Source organism: Simochromis diagramma, unplaced genomic scaffold (genome assembly GCF_900408965.1).
Source record: "Simochromis diagramma unplaced genomic scaffold, fSimDia1.1 OVJJ01000746.1, whole genome shotgun sequence".
NCBI lineage: Eukaryota > Metazoa > Chordata > Actinopteri > Cichliformes > Cichlidae > Simochromis > Simochromis diagramma.
In genome coordinates this window covers 973,794-989,858 of record NW_024386757.1, presented here as the reverse complement: position 1 = coordinate 989,858, position 16,065 = coordinate 973,794, and the positions used below count along the sequence as shown (strand labels likewise).

Sequence of the window (16,065 nt, the reverse complement as noted above, 5' to 3'; positions counted from 1 at the left end):
ACGACCCTCTCTGAGGAGCTTGACAGCGCCCGAGCAGAGAGAGATGCCCTGTTGCTTCAGAAGGGACAGACAGAGAGCAGACCGAGCAGTGGCAAAGATGCAGGCAGTACCCTCCAGTTACAAGAGCTCACAGACCAGGCAGGACTAATTTTCTATACTTGCTTTATTCTAACATGTGTACAGTCAGCAGTTTTACTGTGTGCATCCCTTTGTTACATTCAGCCACCATTTTCATGTCTTTCACTGTTTAAAGTCACAGTTTGGACTGACCTTTGTGTTTCTGCACAGATTCAGAGACTGGCTGAGGAGCTGGAGAGTGTGAGAGCAGAGAGAGACAGTCTGCTGTCTGAGAAGGAGCTCAGCACTCAGACCTCCACCGAGGAGATGGAGAAGCTGCTGTGCAGAGTGACGTCTGTCAGCAAGGAGAGAGACGAGCTGCAGGAGATCCCTGGAGGGTCTGAGGCGGGGAGGAGAAGCAGCAAGCTCCGAGCAGAGCTGGAGGACCGGGTGGAAATGCTGGCAGTCTGAGGTCTGATGACAGCGCCAGCTTTTCTTCTCTCACCTTCCTTACCATTAACAGCCAAACAAGTGCAGCAGATGGTCGCCGCCCTCGGTCAAACCTTGCTCCTGTCGGGAGAAGCTGGCCCAGGTTTCGTCCTGTTAAAGGGAGTTTGTCCTTCTGTCCTTTGCCAAATTCATGTATTTAAGAATAGCGGCTGCTTTATGGGTACAATATGAAGCCTCTTTTCTGCACAGTATTGTGTTATATAGACATAGTACCTGTCCACAGCAACTGTGATGAAGAAGTAAATTCAACACACCATGCACAGTGATGAGGAAAATGTCCTGGAGACACTGCAGTCTGAGGTCTGATTGACAGCTCCAGCTTTTCTTCTCTTCTTCTTTATTCTGCTCAGGGCTGCGTCCACTCAATACTATACTATATGATTATATGACATTTTGGGTAATATAAGGCACAGCATTAAGGCACTTCAGAAACTTCATTTTAACACTTTCTACTGTACTTCATGTATTTGTTTATTACTGTAAGACTCGCTGGTATTCACCTTGTCCACTGGATTGATGTCTTTCTGTCCTTCCAACCATCCATGTGACCGTAAGGAATAATACTGGTGAAGAACGTGTCCCTGTCTTATTCCACGCTGCTAACAGCAATACAATACTTTCTGACCTCAGGAGGTTCTCAGTCGGTCTTCTAGCGTCCGTAGATCCTAGTTTTCACTGGGAGGTGTTGTACTGCAACATTAGCTGCGTTTCTGTCTCATGGACTTGTTGTGTTTGTGCAGAAAGACAGGGTCACTGATCTGCCTGTGTTCTTTAGATCAGCAAGTTCATGTCTTTTTGTCTTGCTTCTTAAACATCTATAAGATTTCATTTAAGTGAAAAAGCCAATCGTGTCTTTTACAGATAAGGACTCTGACCGATGCATTGAAAATGGCTGAAGCAGAAGGAGCACGGCTGCTGTCTGAGAAGGAGCTCAGCTCTCAGACCTCCACAGAGGAGATGGAGAAGCTGCTGTGCAGAGTGACGTCTGTCAGCGAGGAGAGAGACGAGCTTCAGGAGATCCTGGAGGGTCTGAGGCAGGAGAAGCAGCAGCTCCGAGCAGAGCTGGAGGACAGGATGGAGATGGTAAAAGCTTAACCAAAATCAGAATTTCAGTATTTATTTTATTTTTATTTTTTTTTTAGCCTGGTTGGGTTTTCTGATGAGTGCACACAGTATGATATTTGCCCTGTATGCCATCACCATCATGATCCTAATTGTTGGATTTTAAATCAATTTTAAATTTAAAGATTGTTTTTACTGGCCTGGGTCTGCTGGAGGTTACTTCATGTTAAAATAGAAGAAACCTCCAGCAGAGCTGTCACCAAAGTGCTCGCTCATAGGGGGTCATGTGATTGTTGGGGTTCTCTGTTTTCTTTGTATTATTGTAGAGTGTTTACCTTACACTATAAAACAGAAAAGCGCTATATAAAAACAATTTGCTTTTATGTCAAATCGACCTGCACTACTTTTGTGTTTGCATTTGACTTACAGCATCTCACTGGATATATTGTTTGTTTCAGTAGATTCATACTTGGTATGTCATCAGCAAATGTTAAATTGACTGGTCCTTATGTAGCGTTGTTCTACTCTGAGCACTCGAAGCGTTTCATAAAACTTGCCTCATTCATACAAGCACTTTTTTCTTTCTATGCTTAAGTGCTGTCTATCTAATATCCACATGTATTCATATAGCAACTTCTTGTTAGTGTCTTGCCCAAGGATATCTGGCATGGAGAGAAATGCCAAGCTGCAAGCGTCAATGCTCACAACGAGATTGCTCCTGGCATCACTAGAATACCCCTCTACCACGATGTGGTGGTGGTCATTCACTATTTGCAGCAGTATTGAAATCAACTATGTTGCCTTTGCCTCCTTTAGCTGACACACAAGTTCACACAGACACAGAGCTCCTCCCCTCACTAACTAATGAAGTAGTTGACGTTTGTCAACACTTCAGGAGGAATTTTAGAGATCAGTAAAACTAAGCTAGTAACCTATGAAACAGTTGTCAGTCAGTTATATATGAGCCTGTACATTGTTACGTTGCTCCGCCTATCAAAAAGTCTGCACCTGCGCAAGTATATCACCTATCAACGGTTATCGGACTGACGATTGTCAATTGGAAAATTTTTACATATCGCCCAACCTTAATTTAGTGAGTTCTCTGATATCTTTATCGAGTTTGAATTTCTAACATCGTGACGGGATATCAGATTTAAAGAGATCCATCCTAAACCAGAGCAGTAGAGCCAACTGCATCACTGGTCTGTGATGCCCTTAGATGTCCGGGGCTGCACGCGCGCCACACTGAGTGGATCAGCATGTGTCTACCCTTCGCCGAGAGGTGTGGGTAACCCGTTGAACCCCACTCGTGATACGGATTGAGGATTGCAATTATTTCCCATGAACGAGGAATTCCTAGTAAGCGCAGGTCATAAGCTCGCGTTGATAAGTCCCTGCTCTTTGTACACACCGCAGGGTGGCTGTAGCTCAGGATGTAGAGCAGGTCACCTACTGTCGGTGGTTCGATCCCTGGCTCCTCCAGTCTGCATGTCAAGTATCCTTGGGCAAGATACTAACCCCAACTTGCTCTCCGATGCATCCATCGGAGTATGAATGTCGTTAGAAAAGCACTAAGTGTAGATAAAGTGCTTGTGAGAATGGGTGTGACTGGGTGAATGAGGCATGTTGTCTTGAGCGCTTTGAGTACTCCGTGAGAGTAGAGAAGCGCTATATAAGAATCAGTCCATTCAACAATTCAAACCAGTGTTTTAATCTCCGCAATATCCTGATCAATAAGGCATATTAACTATTATATAAAAAAAACTTAACAGAAGAAATTTTAATGTGGTTTTTCTTAAAACATCAGTTATTTGTGGCAAAAATTCTAGGAACCTTGTACAAAGAAAGAAATTATACCATAGCTACGGCATAACCACAAACCCATTAATAAAACCCTTTATTTGTAACCTGCACCTCCCTACAAGTGTCACACATGGCCTGTTCTGTGCGTTGAGTCCTCGCGTGCATTTCTAGCCAATGTTTTACAGAAGTTTTTGAATTCATCAGTGAGAGAAAAATACTTCTCTCTGTGTATGGAATAATCGTAGCATTGCTGAAACTATCAGAGTCGACTTGTATAGTCATGGTGGGTAAAACTTTTCAGATGACTGAGAACCAGGAGGAGCTGAGGGTTTCTCAGGAGAACATCAGAATCCTACAAGATGAGATCAACCTGCTGAAGAGTGAAAAGGCAGACCTGGAGAGCAGACCGAGCAGTGGCAAAGATGCAGGCAGTACCCTCCAGTTACAAGAGCTCACAGACCAGGCAGGACTATTTTTCTATACTTGCTTTATTCTAACATGTGTACAGTCAGCAGTTTTACTGTGTGCATCCCTTTGTTACATTCAGCCACCATTTTCATGTCTTTCACTGTTTAAAGTCACAGTTTGGACTGACCTTTGTGTTTCTGCACAGATTCAGAGACTGGCTGAGGAGCTGGAGAGTGTGAGAGCAGAGAGAGACAGTCTGCTGTCTGAGAAGGAGCTCAGCACTCAGACCTCCACAGAGGAGATGGAGAAGCTGCTGTGCAGAGTGACGTCTGTCAGCGAGGAGAGAGACGAGCTGCAGGAGATCCTGGAGGGTCTGAGGCAGGAGAAGCAGCAGCTCCAAGCAGAGCTGGAGGACAGGGTGGAGATGCTGCAGTCTGAGGTCTGTGATTGACAGCTCCAGCTTTTCTTCTCTTCTTTTCCCCTCACCCCTTGGTCGCCCCTCGCTCAGCCTGCTTCTGCTTTCTTCCCGTTAAAAGGGAATTTTAACAGAATTTTTTTCTTTTTTTCTTTTTTTTGTTAAGGTCTGGTTACAAATACAAAGCAAAAAACTATGTGTAAAACAATGCACTCAACTTCCTTGGCTGTGTGTGAGTTTCAACTTACGAGTATGAATTTTGACCCAATTTTTCCTCCTTTCAGCTGATTGGGCAATGTCATGTAAATCACAAACTTAACAATCCAATCAGAGAACAGATGAGTTTGGCTATTAGTGGGGTGCTTTACTGCTTTACATCAGGTCCTGGAAGGGTAAATGCCCTTTCACGTGCCAGCGTTTTCTTTCATCACCATGAATGAAAACATTCTGTGTATGTCAGAGTTCAGTTAATTTTTTTGTCACAGGTTTACGTGCTTACACAGGGACCTCCAGAGCCTTTTCAACAGCTCTGTGGACTTCAGTGGGAAAGCTGTGGAAATGACACACTCTTCACTGGTCGGGATAGTTACAAAGCTTTCGTTGTGAATGTGCGATACATGTTTTTATTGAACATTTAAAGATAATACAACACAAACTCTTGTAGAGGATATAAAGTCAGAGAGATCCATGCTTTGAAACGACAAGGAGCAGGCGCATCTAGTACACTTAGAACTGGTGCAAAAAACGACAGAGTGCAGCGGTCAGTGCAACAAATTTTGGATCCTTAGCTGCCGCGTCCGTTGTCAAAGGGCCTTTATGCTGCACAGTGTGACTTGCAGCAATGGTCCCTGGTCAGCCCTGACTTTGTGTTAAAGTAGTACTAAAGTAATAATAGTATTTCTAACCACTGGTACACCACAACTTTATCCTTTCAACAGCTACTGAAGTTGTAGGGGGAGGTCTGGCTCCTCTGCTTAGACTGCTGTCTCTCTAACCTCACCTTAATGAGCATGAAAAAAAACAGTTTTCCTTTTTATGAGGCCTTCTGCTGACATGTTTATCTGTTCGGATATGAACTGTGTTGTACTTGAACTTTGTGACTTTTATGTGTGAAAAGCGATACACGAATAAGTTGTTACATGATGTTTGCTTGTTTTCCAGGTTGCTGAGATGCAGGTTGTTCTACCGTCTGTTCAGGATGAGCTTCAAACACAAAAAGAAAAGAATTCAGATCTCGTGAAAGCTCATGAGCAGAAAGAGTCTGATTTAGGGGAGAAGGTAAGTGATATGTTATTTCAGGCCTGTTGCTCAGTGTGTGGACTCTAAATGAGTCCTCGAGTCAGAGTTGTGACAGCTGGAAATGTGACAGATGCTGAGGCTATCACAGGAGCTGCAGTGTGTGCGAGATGAGAAAGAGGCTCTCCTGATGACGACCTTTCAGAGGGAATCGGAGGATGTGGAGAAGCTGAGCGCTACCTTGGCCTCTCTCACTGCTGAGAGAGACCAGCTCAGGACGGACCTGCAGGAAAATGTGGAAATGGTAAGTTGCTGTTTCTACTCTTCCTTCGTGCTACTGTTCTTCTATCAGGTTTGTGTCAAAGCAAACTTTTTTCCCTCTTTACAGATGATTGTGAATCAGGAGGAACTGAGGACGGCCCTGGAGCAAAACGGCGAGCAAAAGAAACAGATCAAAGAGCTAGAAGAACAAATATTGAAGCTGGATGGGCTTCCCAGTGAGCACAATGATAAGCTGGTGGAACTGCAAAGACATGTAAGACTTTCGGGGTGCTTTTCTCTGTGTAGCATACATGGTCAGGAAGACGTGCCGATCTAATGTCATCTCTAACCACACCCAATTATAAAAGTCAATTTTTCAGTGACTGCTGCCTCTTTTAAGTAATAAAGTATTAAGCACATGGGAAGAGACGCATTGCAGCACTACAGAATGCACAGATGAAACTCTTTTGTGTGTTTCAAAATGCAAGTGGAGCTTGTTGGGTTGTTTAGATTTATGTTTTCACTGACAGATAAAGGCTTTGACTGAGGAGCTGGAGAGTGTGAGAGCAGAGAGAGACAGTCTGCTGTCTGAGAAGGAGCTCAGCACTCAGACCTCCACCGAGGAGATGGAGAAGCTGCTGTGCAGAGTGACGTCTGTCAGCAAGGAGAGAGACGAGCTGCAGGAGATCCTGGAGGGTCTGAGGCAGGAGAAGCAGCAGCTCCAGGCAGAGCTGGAGGACAGGGTGGAGACACTGCAGTCTGAGGTCTGATTGACAGCTCCAGCTTTTCTTCTCTCCTTCTCTTCCCCTTACCGCCAAACAAGTGGCAGCAGATGGTCGCCCCTCGCTCAGCCTGCTCCTGCTGGAGGTTTCTTCCTGTTAAAAGGGAGTTTTTCCTTCTGTCCTTTGCCAATTGCATGTTGATAGCGGCTGTCTTTATGGTACAATATGAAGCCTCTTTTCTGCACAGTGATGTGTGTTATAGAGACACATATTACTGTCCACATCAACTGTGATGAAGAAGTAAATTCAACACATGCACAGTGATGAGGAAAATGTCCTCTTTCATAGAAAACAACATCTTTTGTGTTTTTTAGCTTCATCAGATTTTCGGACTCCGTACTGTTAGTTTCACTGATCCATCTACATAATAAGTGTAGTGATTCTCCCAGGACTGATACAGGTGTAGCAGTCCAATAGTAGCTTTCTACTGTACTTCATGTATTTGTTTATTACTGTAAGACTCGCTGGTATTCACCTTGTCCACTGGATTGATGTCTTTCTGTCCTTCCAACCATCCATGTGACCGTAAGGAATAATACTGGTGACGAATGTGTCCCTGTCTTATTCCACGCTGCTAACAGCAATACAATACTTTCTGACCTCAGGAGGTTCTCAGTCGGTCTTCTAGCGTCCGTAGATCCTAGTTTTCACTGGGAGGTGTTGTACTGCAACGTTAGCTGCGTTTCTGTCTCATGGACTTGTTGTAGTCTTTTTGGATTTTCTCATGTTAATGACATTTTAGTTTTAGGGTGTCCTCAGTGCAAGAGAGCTGTTTGTGCAGAAAGACAGGGTCATTGATCTGCCTGTGTTCTTTAGATCAGCAAGTTCATGTCTTTTTGTCTTGCTTCTTAAACATCTATAAGATTTCATTTAAGTGAAAAAGCCAATCGTGTCTTTTACAGATAAGGACTCTGACCGATGCATTGAAAATGGCTGAAGCAGAAGGAGCACGGCTGCTGTCTGAGAAGGAGCTCAGCTCTCAGACCTCCACAGAGGAGATGGAGAAGCTGCTGTGCAGAGTGACGTCTGTCAGCGAGGAGAGAGACGAGCTTCAGGAGATCCTGAAGGGTCTGAGGCAGGAGAAGCAGCAGCTCCAAGCAGAGCTGGAGGACAGGATGCAGATGGTAAATTTGTGCTATTCTAAAGTGACCGAGAACAGGAAGAGCAGCCTGGAAACTTGATCACATTTTCTCATTCATCTGCAGATCTCAGCCATCCAGGACAAGCTGAGTCAGCTGGAACAGCTGAACATGCAGCAGCAGCCTGAGAGAGGAGAGCAAGAAGCCAAGCTGCAACAAGACGTAGGTCCCAGTCATTTTCTGCTTGTTTTGACTGTGGATGCTTACATTAGTATGAAAGCTGTGGGGAAGCTAGCCCGACCACCTACCACTAACACACATTTAATGTTACAAATGCACGTCGGCATTCCCTGCATAAGTGTATCCTAACCTCTGCAGCCTTGCCAACACGGAAGAAGTGCATGTTGATTTACTGAGTGCTCTCGGTTTTTGATCCTCCAACTGGTGGTTTTTGACAATTTTTCTAAACATGGATGAGCCCCACTTTCAAAACCCTTTCCATTGGTCTAAATGGGTTCCATCCCAGTTAGCACTGTTGTTAGCTGTGTTGCATGCTCACACCTCGACCTGCTCTGTTTTTTTCAGATACTGCAGCTTAAAGAGCAAGTTCAAATGCACACAGAAAGACGCGCTCAGGCTGAAAGTGAAGCAGATGCGGTGCAGCAGGTGAGTCTTTGCTCTCATTTGTTTCCTCTTTTTAGAACCATAATTTTGGATTATGATAATGCAGTCCACAGCTCCTCTAATCTGCATGCTGAATTATCCTTGGGCAAGACACTGAACATAGTGTGCGGATTACTGAGACGTGTGATGTAAGCACCAGTCCATTTATGATTAAAAGCTGAGGACTGAGTTGGAGAGTGCTGATACTTCCTGTCTTGTATGGCAGGGACACAAACATGGTGCTCTGTTCAGTATTGCTGTAAAACAGTGGTTCCCAAATTGTGAACTGAGGCCCTTAGTGGGCTGCAGTAATAATGCCCCTTTTCCATTATTCCCGACTTGGATTGACTGGTGTGAACGTGTGTGAATGCATTCATCAGAGCTCAGGTAAAGTAGAAAGGCACTATATTTAGGTGGACTGGAGGGAATCTCATATTTTGGCTAGCTTGTCAGAAGTGACATTCTTTAATAGAGAGCTTCTATGCAGATGAAAAGCTGGAATGTCAATTACACGCAAGAATAAATCGCTGGCATAAAGTTGAGGATGGCTAAATGCTGACTGTGATTTTATTTTCATTTCCAGTTGCTCAGCGAAGCGAACGCAACCATCTCTGCTCTCAGAGAGCAGCTCAGCAGGTCAGAGCCGAGCACCAGCGGGGCTAAGGAGCTGCTATCGTCACAACTGCAAGACTCCACCACACAGATTGAGGTAACGGCTTCACTGACTGCTCTGCAGCTCAAATGTCTTTCTAGCATGCAGTGTGATCATAACTCTGATGCTACCTGGTTCTTGTCATTATAGGAGTCCTTCAAAAGCTTCCAGCAATTCATAGACACTTGTTGTAGTTATGACAATATAACTCAGGACAGGGGCCTGAGGGAGCGGCGTTCCCTGAAGCATCCTCTTCCCAAGGCCACCAAGGATGCCTATGATGCAGTCTTTCAGCTGGGACAGTCAACTGATGACAATCTCAGGAAAATTCAAGTAACTGGCTGTAGTTTGACTGTACTACAAAATTTCCTAAATGTGCTGGTCTTTGAATGAAGTCATCTCTGGTCCTTTTCCCACAGGAGCTGCTGCGTGTGAAAGCACTTGGCTACAGGAACATTTTTGAGGAGCTGGTGAAAAACGACTTGGCCGTCTTCGAGGAGAGACGGCTGCAGGATGTGCTTCTATGCAGAGCGCAGGCGCCCAGCCACTCTGTTCAAGTCGAGGGCTTTGACACACTGTGGGAGCAGAGACTGCCTGAGCTGCTGGACAGGAGGCAACTTTACATGGAGGTGAGCCTTCTGCTCTGCCCCCTGAAACACTTGGACGCTCTCTCTGTCCCATTCAAAGAAACCAGCTTCTGAGAAGTTGAGAAGAAGACTGTACTTTTCTGGTGTCTACTTTATCATTATTAGTCACGTGGTGTATAACAAGCTGTATTGTCAGTCTTGCAACACAGGTTGTTACTTGTTGAAGCTGGAGACAGATTTGATTTTACTCCCTCCTGTTCATGTGCATCCACTTCTCCATCACTGGTACTTTATGGTGACTCTGCTGATTTTGTAGAAAATGAGCAGCATTTTGGACAAGCTCTGGGACCACATGACCTCCTACCTCCATGAGCTGAAGGGTGAGATTCAAGAACGATTCAAGTTCAATAAGCAGCTGCAGGTCCTGATCACCAACCAGCCAATTAGCTTCAGTGGGCTGGACAGCATCCTGGAGCCGGAGTCTGACCGCAGAACGGCGGAGATACAAAGCAAGAAATGTCTTCTGCAGGTCAGTTGACGTGTTTGACAAAGATTTCTCTGAATGGATAATTCCACCTCTCAGAATGAATCAAATGATTGGCTCTTAATCTAGATGCACATCACAGACTGCTTGGGGGATTGGTTAGTTAGGATTAGAAGAAATCTTTTAAATGATATTTACCGCATTGCTCTTTTTTTCCACCTACCTCCCATAGAGTATCACTGATGAGCAGAAGGGTCCGTTTGAAGAGCTAAAACAGCTGGAGGCTGAGGCAGAGTCTCACCTTAGGGAGGTGAAAAGCAAAAGTTCCACTTTGCTGCAGGCGCTGGAGGAGGGAGCGCTTCTGACAGTCGCAGCTCTGCTGAAGGAAACCCAGCAGCTAGCTTCTCAGCTGAAACACGCAGAGGAAAAAGTGAAAGTGTGTTTGCCACACGGTTTCTTATTTCTTTCCTTCTCTTGTTCAAAGCAGTTGAAACATCAGTTAGTACTGGGTGATGTGTTCCTTCATTACCATGAAAACACACAGTCTCTCTCTCACACACACACACTTACAGACACCAGCTTGCTACTAGAAATCAAAGCATCCAATGGTGGATTCATTCACCACCCAAACTAGTCCCCGACCAATGCACTGTTTGTTTTGGTGAAGTTGAGAGCCACAGATAATAATGAAGAATGGGTTTCACTTTCAGGCTCTGCATATTCAAAATGAGCAGCTGGAGGAGGCACGCATCAAAGCTGATGCCAAAGTTTCCAACCACAAAGAGGCAACACAACTCCTGCAGACTGAGCTGCAGGACAACCGTGCACTAGTTGAAGAGAAAGAGAACGCTATACAAGCTCTGAAGAGCAAAATTCGAGAATCTGAGGTTTGTTGGTTTCATATAACAGCGCAGCTGCACTTCAGTTTGGTTATCTGACGAATGAGTAGCTGGTACGATGATCTTTGTCCTTCTTGGTTCAGAAAAAATCATCACCCAGTGTGGCTGAGCTGGAGAAGCTTCAGACCAAGCTGTTGCAGTTGGAGATGAAGCTCAGCTCAGCATCCGACGAACACAAACGAGAGTAAAGGGCTATTGAATTCGTTCTTACACTTTTGTTTGTTAGTTTTTCTCCACTGTGGTTTTCAGAGGCCAGTGGTGTCAAGACCTGTGGCCTGCTGCAGGACTGCTGACTCTAATGACCGGCATTCTGTCTTCCAGGATCCAGGCGATGAACACATTGTTGGAGGAAAAAGAAGAGTTACTGAGGAAGCTTAAAGAGACTTTGAGAAAATCCCAACAGGAGGGAGAAGAGTCGTGTAAGTGTCAGCGCTGTGCATGTATATCTGCTAACAAACAAAGAAATCTGACCGATGAATAACTAATTCAGGTGTAACCATTGAAAGAGGAGCATGTTTAAATGATGCATTCATGTTGGAATCAGTCTTGCAGGGTAAGGACCTTCATGCCAGACTGACCAACCCCAGGAGTTCTGTGGTCAGCAGCAGTATTCTGATGGAGAAATCCAAGCTGGAGAAGGAAGTCAGCCAGCTTCACATGAAAATCACAGAACTGGAAAGGTAACGGCATCAGCACTGTCTTTGCAACCAATACAATCGCTACGTGTGTTTAAAGTAGAAAACACTTTGAGTGATGTTTTTACTGCTGTGGAATCATTAACTTTCTACACACAGCTTGTGTTACTGTGGCTCTTCTTCCAGCTATCATGGACATGATGACTGAAATGCCCGTCTTAGCAACTGTTATTGATTTGAGTTGACTGTAACAGTGTTTGGTCGGCTACAACATCAAACATTTTAGCCCCCTCTTTGACTCAGAAACCCACTGAGTGATTACCAGCAATTCCTCTTGCTGTGTTTTCTTAATTTCTCTTCTCTACTATCGGCAGATTGTACTACCATCTGCATACGTTGCAATGCCTTCTTTAGCACACGCAGCAGGTCATTTGTAAATCTGACATACAGTAACACTCACTCTGAGGAATCCTACATTATAATGATTGGAAATTTGATGGTGAACTGTAAAAATACAAATGCACTGCTGCCTGTTTGATAAATAACCACCCATTTGATTAGTCATGCTTTAGTGCCATATGCAGACATTTTGTCTGCATATGGAAGCAGCATTAAAACTTAATATAATAGCATCAGTATAGCATTATTAACCTTCAATCATCTTTAATTAGCTTAAAGCTGACTGACCCATTTTAAATGCATGTTGAAGTTCAGAGTTTTTATTATTTTACCGTGAAATGATATCAAATCTGTTTGAGTGTAAATCTCCATTTGTTCCAATAAGACACTTTTCTTTTCTTTTTTTCTTTTTTTTGTGGTAAAGGAGTAACATTTGTAGAACAACTCCCTCAAACAGGGAAACATTGAACTGGTATAAGATCTTGAATCTAAAATGCTACTTTCCATATTTACTTCTGTACTGTCTATGCATATGATGTCCCTGTATTGCTCCATCAATATCATCTATACCTGCACTGTGCTGTACTCGCCCATCCAAATCACTGAATTCAGGTGTTCAGTCATTTCCATGGCCACAGGTGTATAGAATCAAGCATCCAAGCATGCAGACAGCTTCTACAAACATTTGTGAAACAACGGGTCGCTGGTATTAACACAAAAATGGGGAACGACATCAACTCTGCCATAAAGTGGTAGACCAAACTTCATGTGACCTTCAGATCAGCTTGAAAGAACAGTGCATAGAGAGCTTGAGAGCAGCTGCATCCAAGCCTTAGATAAACAAGCACAATCCAAAAACATTGTTTGCAGTAGTGTAAAGCAGCGGTCCCCAACCTTTTTTGCGCCACGGACCGGTTTATGCCCGACAATATTTTCATGGACCGGCCTTTAAGGTGTCGCGGATAAATACAATAAAATAAAACTAGTACCAGTACCGAAAAAAAGAAAATTTATTCATAACACACGTGAAAAGACAAAGGAAAACCGAGTAAACGATAACAAAATAACGCTGAAAACCGATAAAAACCCTGAAAACTATACATTTCACACCTGAGCCTCAACTCTCGCGGCCCGGTACCAAAGACTCACGGACTGGTACCGGTCCGAGGCCCGGGGGTTGGGGACCGCTGGTGTAAAGCACATCGCCACCTTTTGCATTATATTTATTTATACAACAAGGATGATTCATATTAACGTAACTGCTGCATTAAAAGCTAATTTGAAGATATCACATATCACATCCTTCTTTGTGGCGCATCGGCCGATCGTGCGCACCTTGATTTTTGTAACTTGGTGCGTTGTACGTGGCCGTCGCGTGGGCTGAAGATGTGTATGATTGTGTCCACCCTTTAGGAGAATATTGCAGCTGCTTCTTGCATCTTTAATGGCAGGCAAGAACTGAAAAGGCTCGCCTGACCTCATATCAAACCCTATGGATTAAAAATGGGATGACACTCAAGTTCATATGCATTTTTTTTGCTGATTAAGCATTTCTTTAAGCGTGAACAATGTTACAAACTGTGTCTCAATCTCTCACATTTCTGGGATTTTTGTTGTTTTTTGTGTTATTTTAGGTTTTCTCTTCTGTTTCTTTCTAATTGGTTTTGCCGTACAGTTATCCTCTGAAACTGGTTTAGCAACATTAATAGTCATCAAATTATTTCCAGTTGATAGACAGTGCTATTGTCTCCCAAGACAACAATACAAGTTGTTGTGTCACTAGGATTAAGATCTGATCAGATATTTAGACAAACTGTCATTCAGATGAAGCCCGTTGCTGTCCTGATGGTGGTTTGGTTGGAACGCTCACTCCACAAACACAGATCACATTCCATAGTTATCACTTTGTGACATAAAAATTGAAGTCTAGCTCTAATCACAGACTTCCTTTCCCATCAGTGTGGTTGCCAGTCAGCAGGCTGAGATTACCAAGTGGAAGAACAGAGCCATCAAACTAAAGGTGAGGAACAAAGTGGAAGAGGACAAGCTTCAGTCACCTAGCACTCCCACCAAGAGGGGCTTTCCCATGACCTCTGACTCCTCTAACCTGCTGAGCTCACCTAAAAAGTTTTTGATACCTGCCAAGAAGCTCCTGGACACTCCCAGGAAGGGTTTGGAGTCACCCAGAAAGCTGCTGGATTCGCCAAAGGCCTCTCTCCTCGAATCCCCCAAAAGCAGATTCTTTGATGTGGGCGGAAGCTCTGAGACACTGTCCCGAAACTGTCCCAAGCAGTTCTTCGACAACTCGAGCCTTGGAACCATTCCAGGTAAACTGCAGCGTAGGCTACTTTGTCACATTCTTTCAAAAGCTTCAGAATATCATAAAGATGTTGGCCGTTTGTTTTGTCAGAGGTTTCCCGTGTTCCTGAAACAGCAGCTCCAGAACAGGGTAACAACGTACAACATGTGGGGATGTAGGGTTCAGTCACTTGGGGTATACTAACAGAAGCACGGGTTAATGGCACTTCACCGGTCTTCTCAGAACCACAATCACAGTAACATGTTCTTCTGCCATGGCCACCTTGTTCAGCGGGGTCTGGTCCCTTTCATTTGAGAATAAATCCCAAATAATAGCAGGAGGAATAACGCTACTCCTGTTATTTTAGTGTTTTAAAACATTATAGAACTCTATATTTTAAAGTGTTCCATAGTAGAGATGCAGTTTTTGTATTTGTAACAAGCAAAAATCAGCCTTGTCAGAGACTCATGCATTAGGAGACCCAGCTCCCTGTGACCAGTATAGTAACTCTTACAGCTGCACTTTAGTGGGTTTTGTGGTGACTCAGTGGCTTTGTGTAACACCAGTTGCGTATTTATGTGTACTACTTCTACAACTTTTCCCAAGAAAAAAGGAAAAATTATATTTGAGTTTTCTTCTTGTTTTGTTTGCTGTTGTCTTGAGGGTTAAAGGCAGAAACGTGTCCAAACAAACTGCTCGAGTTGGGCTGTCAGCTCGGTGCTCGACTTTTCCTCCATGATGTTGCCATGTCACAGTCACGTGGCAACATGCAGTACTATGTTAATGAAGGCAGCAGTACATAATGAGGAAACCATTAACAGAATTTCAAACCTCGACTTCAGGCAGGTGCTTTATTTATGAACATGAGTTGGGTACACTTTTTTTGCATGGAAAAAAATGATTGAAAACCATCATTAACAACATTACAGCGTTTTAGAGTAGGTTTCAGGGTTGGTCTGCAGTTTTCTTGCAGACAAACAAAAGCTAAAAAGTCATCCACACAGAGATGCACCATGTATCTTCACCTGCTAATCGCATGTTTGAAGTCTTTTAAGAGCAGCAAGTTAGCTGTTGTTCACTAACAGCTTGCTGTACATTACAGCTATCTGTAAATCAGTGGAGGAGTGTGACATCACTGGGTAGGACTGTATGATGTCACTAGCCTCTGCACAAAAACAGATCTTTAGAATAAATATAATAATATTTCTAAAATTCCCATTAATGCTTCAGTATTTGTTTTTCATTTAGTGGTGTTTGTCTTGTGTATTTACAGATGTTACTGTGGACACGGACAAAAACGAGTGGTGGCCAAAGTCTCCAAAACAGGAAGAAATGTGTAAAACACAATAACGTGTTTGTAAAGAGCAGTATTTTCACCTTTGTTTGTAATGTTTATGTACTTTTATTTCCCACTTTCATTTTTTTCCCTTTTCATCCTGTTCTAAGAAATTTAATAAATGTGTTTAATAAGGTGCTTAAATGGTGTCTCTGTTACATTTCAGTCAACTGACCTTGTTCCAACAAATCTACACTGTGAACGATGTATCTTAGCTTAGCTCTAGTAATGCTTTAGATTTATCAGCTTCTTTAGGTGCTGTGGTTTTAAACAAAAGAACCTGAACATTGATCAGAATATGAGTCAGCAATGGCAAGTTTGATTTGCTCCACTAAACCCAAACAATTGCAGAACCAGATTTAGAGTGGTCCTAAATGTGCCTTTGTGTGCTGGACCCTAACAGAACATGTCTTTCATCTGTGGTTTGCCATTCGGAAAAACCCCCTTTTAACAGGAAGAAACCTGGAGCAGACACTGCTCAGGGAGGGGTATCCATCT

General features: G+C 43.6%; 1 protein-coding gene across 8 annotated transcripts in view; it reads left to right on the top strand.

The window, feature by feature from the left end:
• cenpe (centromere protein E) overlaps positions 1-15,711 on the top strand; it is a 28,435-nt gene extending 12,724 nt beyond the window's left edge. Inside the window, exons 30-52 of one of the 8 annotated variants that reach the window (XM_040027009.1) lie at positions 853-867; positions 1,429-1,650; positions 3,734-3,895; positions 4,046-4,279; positions 5,417-5,533; positions 5,625-5,795; positions 5,880-6,026; positions 6,283-6,516; positions 7,437-7,658; positions 7,740-7,835; positions 8,199-8,279; positions 8,860-8,985; positions 9,079-9,261; positions 9,348-9,557; positions 9,832-10,044; positions 10,232-10,435; positions 10,710-10,886; positions 10,982-11,082; positions 11,220-11,317; positions 11,443-11,578; positions 13,892-14,259; positions 14,343-14,381; positions 15,505-15,711. In XM_040027009.1, the coding sequence (XP_039882943.1) occupies positions 853-867; positions 1,429-1,650; positions 3,734-3,895; positions 4,046-4,279; positions 5,417-5,533; positions 5,625-5,795; positions 5,880-6,026; positions 6,283-6,516; positions 7,437-7,658; positions 7,740-7,835; positions 8,199-8,279; positions 8,860-8,985; positions 9,079-9,261; positions 9,348-9,557; positions 9,832-10,044; positions 10,232-10,435; positions 10,710-10,886; positions 10,982-11,082; positions 11,220-11,317; positions 11,443-11,578; positions 13,892-14,259; positions 14,343-14,381; positions 15,505-15,581 (3,633 nt within the window). In that variant the 3' untranslated portion in view covers positions 15,582-15,711. Of the gene's footprint in view, positions 1-852; positions 868-1,428; positions 1,651-3,733; positions 3,896-4,045; positions 4,280-5,416; positions 5,534-5,624; positions 5,796-5,879; positions 6,027-6,282; positions 6,517-7,436; positions 7,659-7,739; positions 7,836-8,198; positions 8,280-8,859; positions 8,986-9,078; positions 9,262-9,347; positions 9,558-9,831; positions 10,045-10,231; positions 10,436-10,709; positions 10,887-10,981; positions 11,083-11,219; positions 11,318-11,442; positions 11,579-13,891; positions 14,260-14,342; positions 14,382-14,902; positions 15,073-15,504 lie in introns of those variants that run through there. The other 7 variants (XM_040027013.1, XM_040027019.1, XM_040027028.1 and 4 more) reach the window with 7 other exon arrangements.
• The last annotated feature ends 354 nt before the right edge of the window (positions 15,712-16,065 follow it).